General features: G+C 44.3%; 1 protein-coding gene across 1 annotated transcript; it reads right to left on the bottom strand.

Annotated features, from left to right (window-relative positions):
• Positions 1-287: 287 nt before the first annotated feature.
• On the bottom strand, positions 288-2,996 carry fezf1 (FEZ family zinc finger 1). The gene is made up of 4 exons (XM_080191487.1): positions 2,246-2,996; positions 1,966-2,100; positions 906-1,038; positions 288-553 (listed from the first exon to the last, which is right to left on the bottom strand). Exons 1-4 carry the CDS (start codon positions 2,954-2,956, stop codon positions 288-290), a joined length of 1,245 nt encoding a protein of 414 aa, XP_080047613.1. The 5' UTR covers positions 2,957-2,996.
• Between the last annotated feature and the right edge of the window lie 14,480 nt (positions 2,997-17,476).

Below are 17,476 nucleotides of genomic sequence, written 5' to 3'. Positions count from 1 at the left end.
AGGTGAGAAATGAACAAATCCGAAGGGTCGAAATCCATGCAGCAGGGGGACGAAATAGATCCAAATAAATACATTATGCTTTTTTTCTACATCGCTTCGAGCCTGAGATGAAGCGAGTTCTTTTCCCAAACTGTATCAGATAAAAGGCCTTTGAGTCGCATCAATCTCCATGTCCGAATCTTTATTCATTTTTGTATATATAATAGAAATCTGCATGCAAACTGTACTTAGCGTTTAGATATGTATATATATATAGATGTTGGCGTACGTCCGCCGGTCCCTCGTGATTATTTCCGAGGCTGTTCCTCCATGGACATGTCTGCCGCTGAGGAGCGGGATCCCGGGCAGTTGTCGTGTAACTTCCTGACGTGTTTTTTCAGATCAAAGTTCCGGCAGAAGCCCTTGCCACAAGCGGAGCAGGTGAAGGGCTTCTTGTCGTTATGTGTGTGCATGTGGAAGGTCAGGTTATAAATCTGGTGAAAAGCCTTGTTGCAGATGCTGCACTTAAACTGTTTCTCCCCGCTGTGAGTTAGTTTGTGATTCTTGTAGTTACCTGAAAATGATGCAAGACGAGGAGTTAAAGAGAACAGGCAAAGCAAAAAAAAACTCCCGTGAGTTAACAACGATTGACTTTGGCTGGATTCTGGACCGTGTGAGGACGAATGAATGCTTCGCAAAACAGTGTCAGCATCTTCTTCCAAACTAGAAATATTTCCCAATAAATTATTCCTAAAAGAAGTCGCTTTGGGATAGGCGAATTAACTTTTGTGGACTCACGCATGTCATTTCAAATCATTCGATAGGAAACCTATGTAGATATTAAACAAAGATGAATTCGTTCCGCTTACATTAGAAACTCTGTCTCGTTTTGTGGTGATTCCCAACAAGTTCCCCCAAAGTCCTACCTTTTTGGTGAAATCCTTTCCCGCAGAACTCGCAGACAAAGGGTTTATAACCAGCGTGTATTCTGGTGTGGGTGTTGAGTGTGGAACTCCTGTTAAACGCTTTTCCACACTGGTTGCATTTATGAGGTTTCTCCTGCCGATTGATGGAAAATGGAAAATTCACTAAATGTAGCGGCGGCGGCTAAGCAACACATTTACACGAAGCTTTCCATTTCCCGAGCAGTGATTCTGTTTAATCTGAGCTAAACTCGCTTTTAATATTATATATATATATCACAAGTCAGCTGAAAGTAGGACCCTCTTCCCCGTCCCCCAGTCCAGAGAACCCTCACTAAACAATATATATCTCCCACTCCAGAAATAATGGTCCGTAATCATTTCCCACAACACAAGGAGAGAATAGCCAGTGAGTGGGAGCTGAATCCCCTCAACCCATTACCCTGCACACAAAGAGTGGGAGTTGGGTGATGGGTGGGAGGTGGGAGGAAGACTTTCCAGGAACACAGAGAGGGGGGAAAGACAGCACATGGAGAGAGAAGACATTGAGAGGTTTACAATTAGTATGGACAGCTTGCCCCCCCCCCCCCCCACTCACGTTCAGTCTACCTCCCCAATCCTCTACCCACGTTCAGTCTGCCCAACCCCCCCCCCCCCACCCTCTCTCGTCCATGTACCGTCTCCCCTTCTTTGTTTCCCTGAGGATTATCCCCTCTGTCCACATCTCCGTTTCTACAAGTTAACCATTGTACAATTCATGGACACACAGACCTTTTTCATGTTCAGAATGTCGTGTCCCTCCCCACCCCCCGTTTCCATTATAAACTTCGTCTCCCCAGTGTGAAGCAGCAGGTTCCACTTCATTCGCCGTATTTTTCTTACACCGGGTTCTTGAACTCTTTCCCCGACCCTCAGGGCTCTCAAGGCCAGACTTCACCAGAACTTTGGCTCCAAGGGGCTGCAAGCAGTTTTGGACTTGCTCTCGGCTGTGGCCTTACTCGGAGGGGGATTCCAGTGAACTCAGTCTGGCTGGGAAGAAGCGGCTGCGAGCAGACAGACATACCTGTGTGTGAATGATCTTGTGTCGGCACAGGGTGCTGGCCTGGCGAAAACCTTTGCCGCAGACTTTACAAACGAAAGGTCGAGCTCCAGTGTGCACCGGCATGTGACGGGTTAAATTATAATGTGCGTTAAATACCTAAAAACACAAAATGAGAGAGGGAAGGGGGTTGGGGGGGGGGGGGAACGAGAGGAATTAGATTCTCATGAATTGACACACTGAAAACTCCTCAAATGTCTTATGAGAATAGAAGGGAGAGCAGCAATTGGAAGTAGAAACTTGCCTTTCCACAAACTTCACAGGTGAACACTTTGGGCTTGCTGCTGGGCGAGTTGCTGTTGAGTTTGCAGGATTGTTTCAGGACCAGTTTCTCCGAGAGGAACTGCGCGCTCTCTTTCACATAGTGCTGAATCTGAGCCGGGGACAGCTCCTTGAAAGGCGCCGGGTACCTGTCGGCGGAGGGCTGCAGCAACACCTTGTTCCTGTCGGCGAGGTAGGCTTTCTGCTGGAGGGCCAGCGGGGAGCCCAGCAGGTAGGAGGCCATCGGGTGCACGTTGAAGATGGTGGCCGGCGGAGGGCACGGGCCGTCGCCGCAGTTGAGGTAGCACAGGGCCCCCATGGCATGGAAGGAGGACTGGTTAACCACCCGCGGCCGGATCAGCCGGTACTGCTCCAGCGGCGGCGACAGGTTCGACGCGTCCACTTTGGCTGCCGGCACGCCGCAGTTCACCAAGTGGGTGCAGTCGTAGGAAGTCTCCAAGTGGCTTTTGCGGAGCTCTGTGCCGGCCAGTGCAACTTTGGAGCTGCTCTCGTAACCCAGGGGCAGCAGTGGGATCATACAGGGCACAGAAGAGTTCAGGTGGAACACGTGTTTGGGCTCGCCCTTGCTCACCGATCCTTGCAGCAGGTTTGGGTAAGGGGCACACTTTGGTTCTGGAGTCCTGGCCATTATTCGCTCAATGGAGAAAGCCAAGGGTTTAGAAGTGCTGACCATACCGTCCCCAATATGCCGACTCTCTCTCCCAGTAGAAGTGGCTCCAAGGATCTTATCTGCGCGGTAGCGATGAGAGTAAGTGTTGTCCATATCTGTTTGTATGCTAAAGATCTACTTGCTCTTTTTGTGGTGTGTGTGTGTGCGTGTGTGTGTGTGTGACGCCCCTTTTCTCCGTGTTGCAGATTTGGACGGAAATAGACACAACATTAGCACACTGCAGCCTGTGTGACACTCAGCGACCAATCCTACCAAGCAGTGCCCATTACAAGGTGTTGTGCCAATAACGCTCCATACATCTCGCTCATGTTCCCATCTGGAGATGAGCTGATAAAGTCACTAATTCACTTGCAGCAGTCCGCAATCAAAGTTTTTATTTGTGTCTTTTTCTTTAGTGGGCTGGCGTTCCGCTTTACTCGTCACTGGCGAACAGACTCTCGCCCGCCCAGGAAAAGAGACACCTCCCCCGCCCCCACCCCCAACACACACTTACCCACACACACACACGCTCTCACACTGTCTCTGTCTCTCTTTCCCTCTCACACACACACACACTCAAACACACATACTCTCACACACACACTCACTCACACACAAACACACTCACTCACACTCTCTCACACACACATTCACTCGCACACAAACACATACAAACACACAAACACTCACTGTCACGCATTTACTCACTCACATATACACAAACACTCACGCACATACAAACACAAAGACACACTACACACACACAAACACAGTCACGCAAATAAACACAAAACACACGCACACACTTCCACATCCACACTCACACACACGCCCCACACACTCACTCGCACACACGCACGCACTTTCACATTCACAGGAAATACTAGTTAATAACTTAATTTTCCATTTAGGTCAGAGCACTTTGACACGCCCTTTTCAGCAGAACATTTGTTAGCAAAAAGGCAGCAGCACAAACACCTGGAAACTAAGTGTCAGGTGAATTATTTCCGAATACAACTTACAATCTCGAAGTAAAATGTGTTACAACAACGGACATTTTCTTTGGCAATCTTAAACATTTTTAGATTCTGCCAAGCTGCTCACCCACTCAGTCGAGAAGAACTTTATTTCCTGGCTATTATTTACCTTCCAACCACCATCAATAAATCAGATGGTCTGGTCATTTATCATGGGATCTTACTGTGCGTTGCAGCATTTCCTACCTTACAACAATGACAACACCACCAAAAGTGTCTCACTGGCTGTGAAACAACGTGAAGTCGTGAAAGGACTTAAATAAATGAGGTTTTTTAATTCACTGAAACGATGGGAGAAATTTCTGATTAAATTAAGTAAATTGAGTGTGGCCAACCTTAGAGGGGAAACGTAGATCTTCTGATCGCAGGACAGAGTAGGTGGCTTACTGAGACCAGAGAACCTTGATGACAACCCCAAAGACACCATGTTCTAGTTTAAGGGATTTTGCCTATGGTTTTTGTGAATTATATAGTCTTCGTTAATGAAGAACAATTCATTTTATTGGAGACATCAATTTAAACATGCTTAAAATAATCCCGCTACAAACCTATAATCATTGATGGCTTTACCTGGTTTCCAGTTTTTAAAAATATAAAATAATAGTTTTGCTCGACATAACACGGTGACTTGGTTTATATTATCGCTAACAAACAGATCCAATACAATATTGCTAATCGATATTCATTGATCCAAATACTTTTCTTTTCAATTTAGGAAAAAGACATCGAAGTAGGGCAAAAAGAAACTGTCCAGGCTGTAAACGTGAAAAGAGAACACTTGGTGGAAAAAGACAGCAGCTGCGTGAACATCTGGGGAGACAAAACTAAGTTAAGGTATGGGGTGGAGATCATTGGGAGAACGGGACTGAGTGTGGAATATAACCTTCGATTAGAATTGAAGCCTTGCTGACCAACAGTTTTAACCTTTCAGAAACTGATTGAAAAAAAAGTAAAGGTTGCCCCTCCCCCCTGATAATTTTGTTATTTTAGCTGCTTGAGTTCTTCTGGAGTTTGCTGTATCTCCAGCGATTGCGACTGTTTCTCAATGGAGGTGTTCAAACACTTCTATTTGTACATTTTTCCACTTCCTTGTTTTAATCGCCAATGCAAGGATGGGACAAAAGGCTCTAAAAATGCTCTCATCTCGGTCCAAAGATCAGCCATGTGACCACGTAGGGAGCTAAGGTAGGCGATGCTCGCACAGAATTTCACAGAGATCTCTTACAGAGGGAGGCGGAGTGTGGCAACTCAGCGGCTGTGTCCGGAGTTATCCTGGTCAACTCAAGGCCTTTAAACAGCACTCAGAATCAACCTTTGGCTTGGGAACTTGGATTGCATTGGTTTTCTAGCCAAGCAAAGTGGAGGTTGTTAAAGTTTAAAGTTTGTTTATCAGTATCATAAGTAGGCTTACATTAACACTGCAATGTAATTACTGTGAAAATCCCTTAATCGCCACACTCCGGCGCCTGTTCGGGTACACAGAGAAAATTTAGCATAGCCAATGCACCAACCATGGACGGGTGTTTGAAAGATGGGCTCAGAGTCCTTACCAGTGTTCAAATGCCGGTGGCCGTTTAAGATTAGTCAAGAGTCTATGCAATAGGCTGTGGACATTTAAAAACAAACGTACAAAAAATAAGTTTAAAGTGGAGAGTCAGTTGTAGTAGTTTAACAACACGTTTCAGTTGTTGTAGTTTGAGTGGCAGGTGCATTCATATTGCATTTAGCCTGGGTCCCAAGGTTTTGCCCATTCCAACCAAGCCAGTGTCCAGGCACTTATCTGACGCCGGACAAAACGAATGAAGCTTTTCGCAGCAAGGGGTTCGTTTGGGAGATCAATCTACTGGATATCCCACGTGTTTTACACAATGCACAGGAATAGCTTAGCTGTTGCGGGAGCTTGTTTTCCAACCTACCTGACAATAATTGAAACGTTCTTCTCTGGAGTCTCTCTCAATATTTGCATGTTTAACAATGCTGGTAAAGAGCACTGCAAATGTAGAAATCCAGAACTATATGGAGATCTCCCTCCCGGACACGGCGGAGTCGCAGTCAGCCAATGTTAACAAGAGTGAAACCCGTCCATTGTAACTACCAGGTCTCGCACCATTGACCGCAGTGTGAATGGATCACAGTCAAGGCCTCAATTCAGTCTGAATAGCTTCACACTGGAATGGCCAAGGTCACAGCCAATGGGGAACGACTTTGACGTTGCACGGACAACAAACGGTAGTGTCATTGCAATTGTGAAATCACCTGCTTTAAGGGTCAGTTACACTTTGCTCCAATGGCGAACTGTTTGCACATGGTCTGGGCACATTGTAACGTTTGTGATCTCCCGGTAGGTGAGGAGTGTGAGCTTGCTTTTGTGCTGAAACTGAAACCACTCAGATTTCGCATTGGCTGGTCAAAGTAGACCCAGTAACTTTGAGAAATGTGTTGGGCCCGCTAGGAAACGTATAAACCTGCGTGTGATTCTTCTTTGTACTTATAGAGTCAATGGTCCATTGATTTGGCTCTAATGATAAAAGCAAATTACTGCGGAGGCTGGAATCTCTTCATAGGGTATGTAGAACATTTCTTGTTGCACTCCTACTGCGGCCCCCTCCCACAACTCTCTTACCAGTACATCAACGGCTATTTTGGTGCTCCTATTATGACCTGGCCAAAAGTATGAATTTCACATCCAATTTCCACCCCTTTATTACCTCCACTTGGTCCATCTCTAACACTTTCCTCCCTTGACCACTTCGTTTCGCTTCTGGTGATAGACTGTCCACTGGTATCTATTGTAAGCCCACCTATTCTCAAAGCTACACTGACTACAGCTCTTCAGAAACCACCCCCCCCCCCAACCTTAGCCATGATCACCACCATTTACATTTCCTTTGTCTTTTTGTCCATGACATCTTTGTCAATTTCCCCCATCTCCACCTATTACTGGCTTTCCATCTAGCTCCCACAGCTTCCCAACCTCCACACTGCAACAGCATAAATCTCATCCTATTTTTTATTGTCTTCAGCTCTGATGAAGAATCATCCAGACACGAAACGTTAGCTCGGTTCTTTCTCCAAAGATGCTGTCAAACCTGCTGAGATTTTCCAGCATTTTCTGTTTTATGTTATAACGATGACAGGGCTGTATTTTGCTGCGGCCAGTCGTGTATATATTTTCTTCTGGTGGTCTTGGGCTCTTCAAAGATCATAACTGCTTCAAAGGTGCTCCTCAACTAAAGTGTGGATCTAAAACTTACTCTATTTCTGATTGATGTAGTGCAGAATTGGATTAAAATCCAACAGTACGCGCACCTCCATTCCAGCAGTGCCTACACTGTACTAAGTAGTTCATTGTCTGTAAAGCGCCTTGGGGTGTCTGGAGATTGTGAAAGATACGAATCTCCCTTTTCCCAGAAAGCTCTGGTTGTAGCCTTCATTTGGCTAGGCATTACTATACATCCACAGTCTTTGAACACTTCCCCTGATATATAAACAAACACCATCAATCCTATAATAAAACCAAAAATGCTGGAAACACTTAGCAGCATTTGTGGAGAGAGAAACAGGTTAACGTTTTGAGTCTGTGTTACTTCTTCAGAGCTGAAGAGAGAGAGAAAATTATGGATTTTATACCTTCTACTGGACTAAGTGGGGCTAAGTAGGTTAGGGATAGGTGGGAGCTAGGAGAGGTGTGACAAAGATGTCATGCCAAAATAAAGAAAATGTTAATAGTAGTGTTAAACACTAAAGAAGGTTCTGATTGTGGGATCAAGTTGGTCGAGCGAGTTCACAGCCTGAAGTTTTTGAACTCAATGTCAAGTCCAGAAAGAGCAGCTTGTGATTCCAAATAAACCTGTTGGACTTTAACTTGACATTGCGAGACCTCTTACAGTATCCACCTCAGTCCAACGCTGGTATCTCATATCAAGTCCAGAAGGCCGTAAGCTGTCATAAATCTTAGACACTCACGGAGCAAAGTGAAATATTCAAACTCTAACGTTTATTCGATTTTCAAAATCTCCGATATCAAATCCATCGGGGCAAAAAGTCCGGAAAACGCAACTCAGTGAAATGCAGCAAGTCGCCCTAGTGTAATATGAGGACTTAGTGTCGTGAAGGGTGGCGTTAGGGCCCCGCGGAAGCCCCCAGCCCGCAGTCGGCGGAAGGACTTGGCCAGACAGCGGGAGAGTCGCCGGGACTCCGGCGGGACGGGATATTTGTGCGGGTTTAGTGCAGGCAATCGTCCCTCTGATCTGGCAGCCTGAGACTCCCCTCCCCGCCGAGCCGCAGCCCGGAGGGGTGGATTGTACATGCAAGCCCAACCCAGTAAGTAGAGACAGCAAAAGGAGCTTTACCTCGGGGTGATCTGGCATAAAATATTAGCTCAATAAGTATTCAAATCTACGTTGATTCTTCTCCTCAGCTGTATTTTGTCCTGGTACCTCTGAGTGGGAGAAAGCCGCTGCTCTTATTATTGCTGATAGACAATGCACTAAGTTTAGCAGTCAGACCTGTGGACATGTTGCATTCTGCACAGTGGTTCTGGGGCACATCTGTCCGGTGCTCCCACATCCTACGTCTCTCCTCTCTGTTTCACCTTCCCTCCCTCTTCCCCACTTTTATCCCCCTCTTCCCGCTGCCTCTCTTGCCCCCTCTCCTTCCCCACACCTCCTCTCCTGCCCCTCCAGCTCCATTCCTTCATCCCATCTCCCCCCTCCTTTCCCCCTTCTACTCCCTCCCTCCCTCCCCTCCCTTCTCCCTCTTACTCCCTCCCCTCCCTTCTCCCTCGTACTCCCTCCCCTCCCTTCTCCCTCTTACTCCCTCCCCTCCCTTCTCCCTCTTACTCCCTCCCTCCATCCCCTCCCTTCCCTCTCCTACTCCCTCCATCCCCTCCCTTCCCTCTCCTACTCCCTCCCTCCCCTCCCTTCTCCCTCTTACTCCCTCCCCTCCCTTCTCCCTCGTACTCCCTCCCCTCCCTTCTTCCTCTTACTCCCTCCCCTCCCTTCTTCCTCTTACTCCCTCTCTCCATCCCCTCCCTTCCCTCTCCTACTCCCTCCATCCCCTCCCTTCCCCCTCCTACTCCCTCCCTTCCCCCTCCTACTCTCTCCCTCCCTTACTCCCACCCTCCCCTCCCTCCCTCCCCTCCCCTCCCCCCTCCCCTCCCCCCTCCCCTCCCCTCCCTCCCCTCCCTCCCCTCCCTTGCCTCCCTCCCTTGCCTCCCTTCCCTCCCTTGCCTCCCTTCCCTCCCTTCCCCCACTCCCTCCCTCCACTCCCCCCTCCCTCCACTCCCTCCCCTCCCTTCCCCCTACTCCCTCCCCTCCCTTCTCCCTACTCCCTCCCCTCCCTTCTCCCTCCCCTCCCTTCTCCCTCCCCTCCCTTCTCCCTACTCCCTCCCCTCCCTTCTCCCTCCCACTCCCCCTACTCCCTCCTTCCATCTCTCTTTTCCCCTCATATTCCCTTCCCCTTACTCCCCTTTCCTTCTCCTTCTCACCTCCTCCCCCTCTGCCAACATATAAATATATTACTTACACATTATTATTTATTGATTTTCAGAATTCACGCGTTGGTATTTTCTAAAATTAGTTTGCAATTATCACTCAAGCTCTTATTTTCCCCATTGCTTTTTAGGACCATTCTGCCTTAGATGGACGGGACTGCGAAAGTTTCAATACTGACACCTTTTAAGAAATTTCACTTTCTAAAAAAAAAGCCGTCCTCTGCACGCAAGTGTCCTCTCCTCATACAAATATCCACTAAAAACGCAGGAAGCATCAAGCGGTCCGCATTGTTGCTTTATATTTCAGTAGTGTAAAATACAAATCCTACATTGCACATATTAAGGGAGAGTAAAGCCCCGATCCGGGTAAAGATGAGAGGATAAAGTGATGGCTGAATGTTCTTTGATCTGTAGAACCACATTGATAGTAACAGTAAGGTCATTGTGGTTGCAGTTATTTGCAAAGGACAGTACTTAAGGGGAATGTAATATTTCGCGTTATTTTCTTTGCCTGGTCAGCAGGTTTCCGGAGCAGAAGTGTTGTGATTCTGGTCTGGTCATAGTCTCAGCGGTGTTGTGACAATGGAACAGAGGGAGAGCACAGCAATGGCAGAATGAACAGATGGGCTCTGTTTTAAGACTGTAATTGCAGCCCTCTGACTATCAAGTTCAACTGCGGCTGCGAAGCTGCGACTTGAGTACACCTGAGCAGTATCAGTTCGGTTTAAACAGCTGAACAAAAAAAAACGAGTGGAGAAAAGATGGTCCCACGGCACACTTACCTCGTTACTCAACTGACCAGCTGTTCTATTGCGGGGACCAAATGTTTTGTTGCCAACAGAAAGACTGTGAAATAACGAGAATCGAAATGTGTAATTGCAAATGAAATTAGGTTAAATAACTTTACCGACCGGATCGCCCAATATCACTGCATCCAAGCGAAACACAAATAAACCAGCAATCACCATTTATGGTAAAAGCAAATAAATACTGTAATCGACCAAAAGACTGAAATGGGTTCGAGTGAAAGCAATTTTGATCTTCCTGCCCACCTTCCCCAATAGGCGCCGTGAGGATAGCAGAGACAGGGTGGGGGAACTCCAGTCTGGCTCGATTTGACAGAAGTAGGTAGTGATCTTCCCTTAAACCTTTGAAAACCTAGGAGTGATAGGTTCACCAATACGTTTATAATTTTCGTTGATTGAGTATGTGTCTCTATAAATTTGTGAGTCTATGTGTGTGCAGATCTATAAAGTTTCCTGTTTGTGTCTGTAAAAGTATCTATGTATGTGTCTGTGTGTAAAATGATGTGTGTCTATCTATAAAATAATCTATGTGTGTATTTAAAATATTACCAGTGTCTATAAATGACGTATGTGTGTATCTATAATTTTATCAGTGTCTATAAAATGATTTACGTGTATATCTATGGCATTATCTGTGTCTATAAAATGATCAATGTGTATGCATTTAGAATCACAATATTGCATTATTTCTCTACACGCCCTTTGACACAATGGCAAAGTCAAAGTGAAAGTACAAACACTCATTCAGTTTCCAATCATTCTTCCATTCCCACCCACATCCAAAGAGGTATTTGAGGAAATAAATAATTTCCTTCTCCAAAGAGATTTTTTTCTAGGTTCCGCTCTGACAATCATAGAGAACTGTATGTAGATGGTTTTAAAAGAAAGAACCCTTTTGAAAAACGAATACTTAATTTTGTATTTCTATATTGGGTCAAAATGTGAGCCACCTGGTTAACGCAGATTGCAGCATCTCCGAGCGCCTTCATTGAAATGGAAAGGATCAGTTTATTGAAAGGATGGATTCTGGGTCAGGTTAATTTTAATGACTATTGCAAAGACACATATTTGGAATAACAGAATTTCAAATATCTTGGACACTACGTGAATTACTTGAATATTTAAATGAATAGTTACAGGATGAATCAGCATTTGATAGTCAAATGACTGCCCGGATTAAATGCGAAACATATATATTGGATAATCTCGGCAAAATCCCGACAGATTTAGAAAGTCCTGGTTTATGGGGCCTTTAATCCTTCGCAATGTCAGATCGGGTAGTTAATAGGTTTTCATCTCGACTCCTCTCTTGGATATTATTCATTTGTTTTCCTATTATATGGAATACTTTCCACAAGTTTCGAACCGCGAGTCCACCCTGCCTCAAGTACAATGTTTCATTCTCTCTCGAACAAAACAGATGGCGCTGATGTAAACAGCAGTAGACTTTAACAAAAACAGAAAATGCTGGAGAAACTCAAGAGCTCAGCTCTGTTAAAGAATCATCCGGATTCGAAACGTTGGCTCTATTCTTCCTCTACAGATGCTGTCAGACCTGCTGAGGTTCTCCAGCAGTTTCTGTTTTTGTTTCAGATTCCAGCATCCACAGAATTTTGCCTTTAGCGTTAGACTTCATTTCCATAAACCCGAACAATCCCATTAGAAGTTGAGACTGAATGGGGAAGTGCCTCATTTGCAGACCTCCTACTCAAACTGACTTTAATCCTAAGAGTTCAGTCCCATCTACAGGACTTCATCTCCAATATTATCACTGGGGGTTGGCATTTAATCCGTGTTGATAACTGTAGGGAAACGTAACATGGTTTGCATTCTAGTGTTTTCTTTTAAAGTCGATTCCACAGAAATTATTAATGTAATCGAACTCAGCTTTTCCCAACCCATGCCGCCCCGTCTGAGCCAGTTGCCAACTTCCCCAGGCGTGATGTGCACTCTTCTGAAATATAATTGCCCATGGAACAGCTTTTTTTTACATGACATTTTATCGTTACACTTCTTTAATGAAGTGAGATAGTCGGCCAGGACTGCAGCAACACATTGAAGACATTCGCATTGGTAGCTTTACACAAGGTGTTCAGGATCACATTTTCTAATTCTCAACAATTGAAACAAGGTTGGAAGTTAAGAAAATTTATAGATGATCACAATTCATTGTGAGTCACCATCAGATCTTGTATAAGTAAGAAAATTGAGCATTTTTATATATCTTTGATTGCAGCTTGTCATTAAGACTCCTCTAGGCTAGGTACTTGAACTGTTCTCAATGTACATCAAAAGTAAACCCATTGGTAATTACCTATTGGTTCATAGAAGGCTCACAATATTTTTCTTGGATCTTTCTTGGGGTCCTATTTGCTTAAATGCCATTTTCAAGTTAATTTCAATCATTGCAGAGTTCAAAGTAACTTCTAAAGACTTGTAAATGTCAACATAAAGGTCATCGGCAGCACAATGTCACAATGGTTAGCACTGCTGCCTCATGGAGCCGGGTTCAATTCCCAGCTTGGGTCACTGTCTGTACAGCATCTGCAAATTCTCCATGTGTCTGCATGGGCTTCCTCCAGGTGTTCTGGTTTCCTTCCACAGTGTGCCTGAACAAATACCAGAGTATGGCGACTCGGGGATTTTCATAGTAACTTTGTGCAGTGTTAATGTAAGCTTACTTGTGACACTAATAAATAAACTTTGAAATGATGCTCTTAATCCAGTGAAATATTTCAAAAAAAGTAGGTGTGGGTTTAAAAATAAAATAGGTAGTTTGGAAATAAAAAAAAGGATCCTAGGGTTTGGTTATTAAGGATTACCTGCTGAGTTCTTTCCCCAACATTTCCTGTTTTTATGTATTATTTCCAGTATGTGCAGTATTTTGCTTTCATCTTTCTGTCTGCCGCATGGAGTGCATATTCTGTTTCTGTAGATGTATGTAGAAGCTTTCCATACACCTATGTATTATGCTGGCTTTCATGTGAAGATTTTACTTTATTAATTACTACTCAGCAAATACAAAGAACTCATGGAGCCAGTAATTCTAGTTGAAGGCATACCTTATTGCCCAGGCCTGGTCCATGCACATAGGAGAACAATTTGGGGCAGCCCAAAGCATTCTAAATTGCACTACTTTCAGTATACAATTATAATTTTCAAAAATAATTGCTCACCCTTTTGCTCATCCTAGCTGGAAGTGAGCCAATCATTTTAGTATGAATCATTTATCTTGGCCAATGACATTTTACTCTCTGGCCGCATCGGAAAATGTTCATCCCACTGTCTATTTAGCAACCCTTTATCAGGAAAATTGAATTATTGTGTTCATTCAGCTGGCTGGGATGCTTGTACTTTCTAAAGCCCACACAGATACAAGAGTTATTTTTGCTTCATTCAGTAGCTGTAAGAATGTGGTTCTTCTCACTCAGCTGAATCCCATCATGCCTTAGAGCGTCATTAGCCAAGGTGCATGTTTTTCAAAAAAAATACATGTTTAAATTCTCTAATAGTGGTTGTATGTATTTCTATGTGAACTGTGCCTTTGTAACTCCAGGTACCTTGTACTTTTTCTATACTATATTCACTCTAAATTAGTTTATCTTGATCTATTAGTCTTTTTAGTCCCAGGTTATCCTAAACCCCTCTAACAATTTTCTTTGACTTAGCCTGTGGAACTTGAGAAATAGGTTGGTATGATTCATGATTAGTGAGCCCCCATCTGCAGGAAGGAAGATCTAGCTGGTGTTCAATTGGCAAAAAGCAGCTTAGAGCATTTCTACTTTTCACACTGCTTACCCAGTTAACATCCTTCCACCTTGTAAGATATTCTGGAGCTCAGGAAGAAGAATTCCAGCCCTGTTATAAGTCCACCCTCCAGGTTATATCAAAGAAGCATAATTGGCTAGTCAATCATAAGCAGTACCCTGGAGTACTGCAGAATCTACTGGCTCGGGTATTTGATTACCAGGTCTGTCACAGAGAATTGATTTGCTGCCAATGTTACACTGGCATGTGTGCCATCTTTGAGCCAACTTTACTTTGAAGAGACATTGAGCCAATGGAAGAGAATCATTGGTTGATCATTAGACGATCGACAAGTATGGATAATATGAGAAAGATCTGTACTTTCTTAAGTTTAGGGCATGTCCAAACAGCCAGATAAACATTCTTAAAAGCGTAGAACTGTTGGAATGTAGGAAATGTAGCTGTCAATTTGTGCACTGCATGGTTCCTAAACAGCAATATTGTTTTAACCAGATAATCAGATGGGTGAGGGATAAATATAAACTACCAGGAATTTCTGTTTAATGACATGATGAGCAGTACAATCCACCCTAGAGTTTGTGGCACATTTGACGATCATCTGACTATACCAAACCCTATCCATTAATGGTTTTACTGGTTCGAGATTAGGAGCTTAGCTGGAGCTATTGAACTCTGAATTTGAGCCAATTTTGCATGTATTCTCCAAGTAAGGCCTTTCTTGAAACCTCAAAATCTTTTCATCAATAAAATTGTGAGAGAGCCAAGAAATCAGGTTCACACCTGATTCATTGCCTCTCATGATTTTATTGGCACTGAATGTCTGGAAATTTAATATAGCACTTAGATATTACAAATATTCATTTATAAAATGTTGAGAGGAATTGATAGGGTGGATTCTCGGAGGCTATTTCCCAGGACTGAAATGGTCGCTACGAGAGGTCACAGGTTTAAGGTGCTGGAAAGCAAGTACAGAGGAGATGTTAGGGGTAAGTTTTTCACTCGGAGGGTGGTGAGTGAGTGGAATCGGCTGCCGTCAGTGGTGGTAGAGGCGAACTCACTGGGGTCTTTTAAAAGACTTCTGGATGAGTATGTGGGATTTAATGGGATTGGGAGTTACAGATAGTTCTATGGCTTGATAGGTATGGCTGTGATCGGCAGGGCCTGTTTGTGCTGTAGTGTTCTATGGTCTATGTTCTAAATGAGCCTGGGATGGGATTGTCTGGGTTATCTGCCTCTGTGGCCTTGAGGGTGAAGATTCTCTCTGGTGAAGATCATGTATGGTCCAGATGTGATGGCCTCACTAGGAGGACTGGATGCCATTGAACCACCCCCCCCCCCCCCCCCCCCCCCTTTCAGGAGGTTGGGGATCGAGGGGGTGTCCTTGGGGCCAGCCTGGTGGTGGCAGGCTGATCACAGGTGGGGGGCAACTGCTGCGCAATCTTCTCCAGCAATCCTTGGGAGGGACGGTACTACTGCCACTCTGCAACAGCGATCGGGGTGGGAGGAAATCGCTGCACACTCTACTCCACTAATCAGGGGGAGGGGAAGATCTCTGCACACTCTGCAACTGACAAATGGCTGGTCTGTGTGTGGCGGGGAGGGTAGGGTTGGCCGCAATCAGTCCATGTGGGGGGAGGGTGTCAGCTATCAGTGATCGGTCCGGTTTGGGTCGGTATGTGGGCGTGGTGATTGGTCTGGGCATTGGAAATGGTGATGATCAGTCAGAGTGGCGGGAGGGTGAAAATTGGTTGCAGAGCCTTCAGCAGCTGGGGGGGATTTCAGTCAGAAGGCCGGCTTGGGAGCGGGAAGGGGTGGTGAGCAGAGAAAAGACAGATCTGTGTCCACAAATTATAGAGATCTGAGTATGCACAATTGTGCCCTCTGTTACTATCAGCCACTTTTGCGTGAGCTGGATGCCACCTACTCTCCTTGCTGGCATGAAACTGGTTTTGTCTAACTTTTTTTAAATCAGTATCAGGTAAAATTTGATTTTTAAGTCACCCAAAAAAGTGCAAATTTCTCTAGTTTTCATGCTTGTTTGGCACTTTGAATTTTTTTGTTAAGACCTCCCCCTAGGTCATTTTTAAAAATTGACTAAAATCTCCATTTTCTTAAATCAGCCCCCTGTGTAGCATTTAAACACTTGTCCATATTTACAAGATCTACCTTAACACCTCAACACCGCAGGGGCTGGGGTGCGTTATAATCACACTTTGATTTAACGTTTTAAGTTTCCTTTGGACTTTGGTTTTTGTTCGGGCCGTCCCCCCTTCCTTTTTGGGGGACTGCCCCTTCTAATTTGTCCCAAAGTTAATTTGAGTTTGTTTACTCATTGGGTTGTCAAAAGAACTACCTTAACACCTCAATTGGCCTTCATTATTATCTCATTAAACAATTCAATCAATTTAGTCAGACACAATTTACCTTTCACAAATTCACATTTTTTCCTTCTCCATCGTTCCTGAATATTTGCTGACAGGCATATTATGAATTCATTCCTGGGCTTGTTTGAGGCATGTCTTTGTCAATTGTCACAATCCCAAGTAGTAACTTGCATCTGCAGCTAATAGTTAAGCTACAGATATTATCATACAAATCATTTAATACGTCCTTAATCACTCTTGTTCTTTTTGTCAATCTGTTCTCTGCAAATTCTGGAATATTGCTAATTTTACTGCTGTTTATATTTTGGTCTTGTGATTTAATTTCTGCTCCTTTCTGCTACCTGCTGGTTCCCCAAATGTTGAAAGAACTTACACGGGAAAGCTTTCAATGTTCCAAACATGTTGACATATTCTACACATTCAAATCCAGTTTAGTTTACGAGGCTTATTTGTCAGCAACTGTGTAATTCAGTTTCTTGTGTAAAGAATATTTTGGCCAAGAGCCATTGTGGTGAGATTGACTCAGTGTTCTGGAGGGAAAGTCAACATAGGTGGAAAGCCTAACCGTCCTGCAACTATTTTTCAATTTACCACTAGTTCACCTCCTACCTTCCTCCTAAATCCCAAGAAGCCCTTTTATTGTTTACTTAGAAATTCTGAACCATAATGACAACACCTTCGGCCATACATTTATGTGATCACAAACTTCACCAGTACTGGAGCTTTGATGTCCTTGAAAGGAGATGTGAAAAACATAGTGACATTGGACTATTCGTAGAAGTGTTCTAAAGAATTTCATCCAAACTAAAGCCAACATCGACATGGGCCATTCCTTCCGCGTTCCTAATATCAATTAAAATTGGTACAGAAAGCATTGTGTCTTCTAATCAATGCCTTCAAAGTTGTCACGTGGACCTAAGAGGCACCTACAGCCATTAAGAGAAAATGGGGGAATTTATAATTTTAAAGAGTGAGTGAGTTAGAGAGCAGGTAGGTGGTTAAGAGCACTGGAATTGACAGTGGGTCAGGAAGCTAGTTTTTAATACTCATTCTTG

Source organism: Carcharhinus amblyrhynchos, chromosome 6 (assembly GCF_965287045.1).
Source record: "Carcharhinus amblyrhynchos chromosome 6, sCarAmb.v2.hapA, whole genome shotgun sequence".
Taxonomy (NCBI): domain Eukaryota; kingdom Metazoa; phylum Chordata; class Chondrichthyes; order Carcharhiniformes; family Carcharhinidae; genus Carcharhinus; species Carcharhinus amblyrhynchos.
The sequence above is the reverse complement of the archived record's forward strand: the minus strand, read 5'-3'. Positions and strand labels throughout refer to the sequence as shown.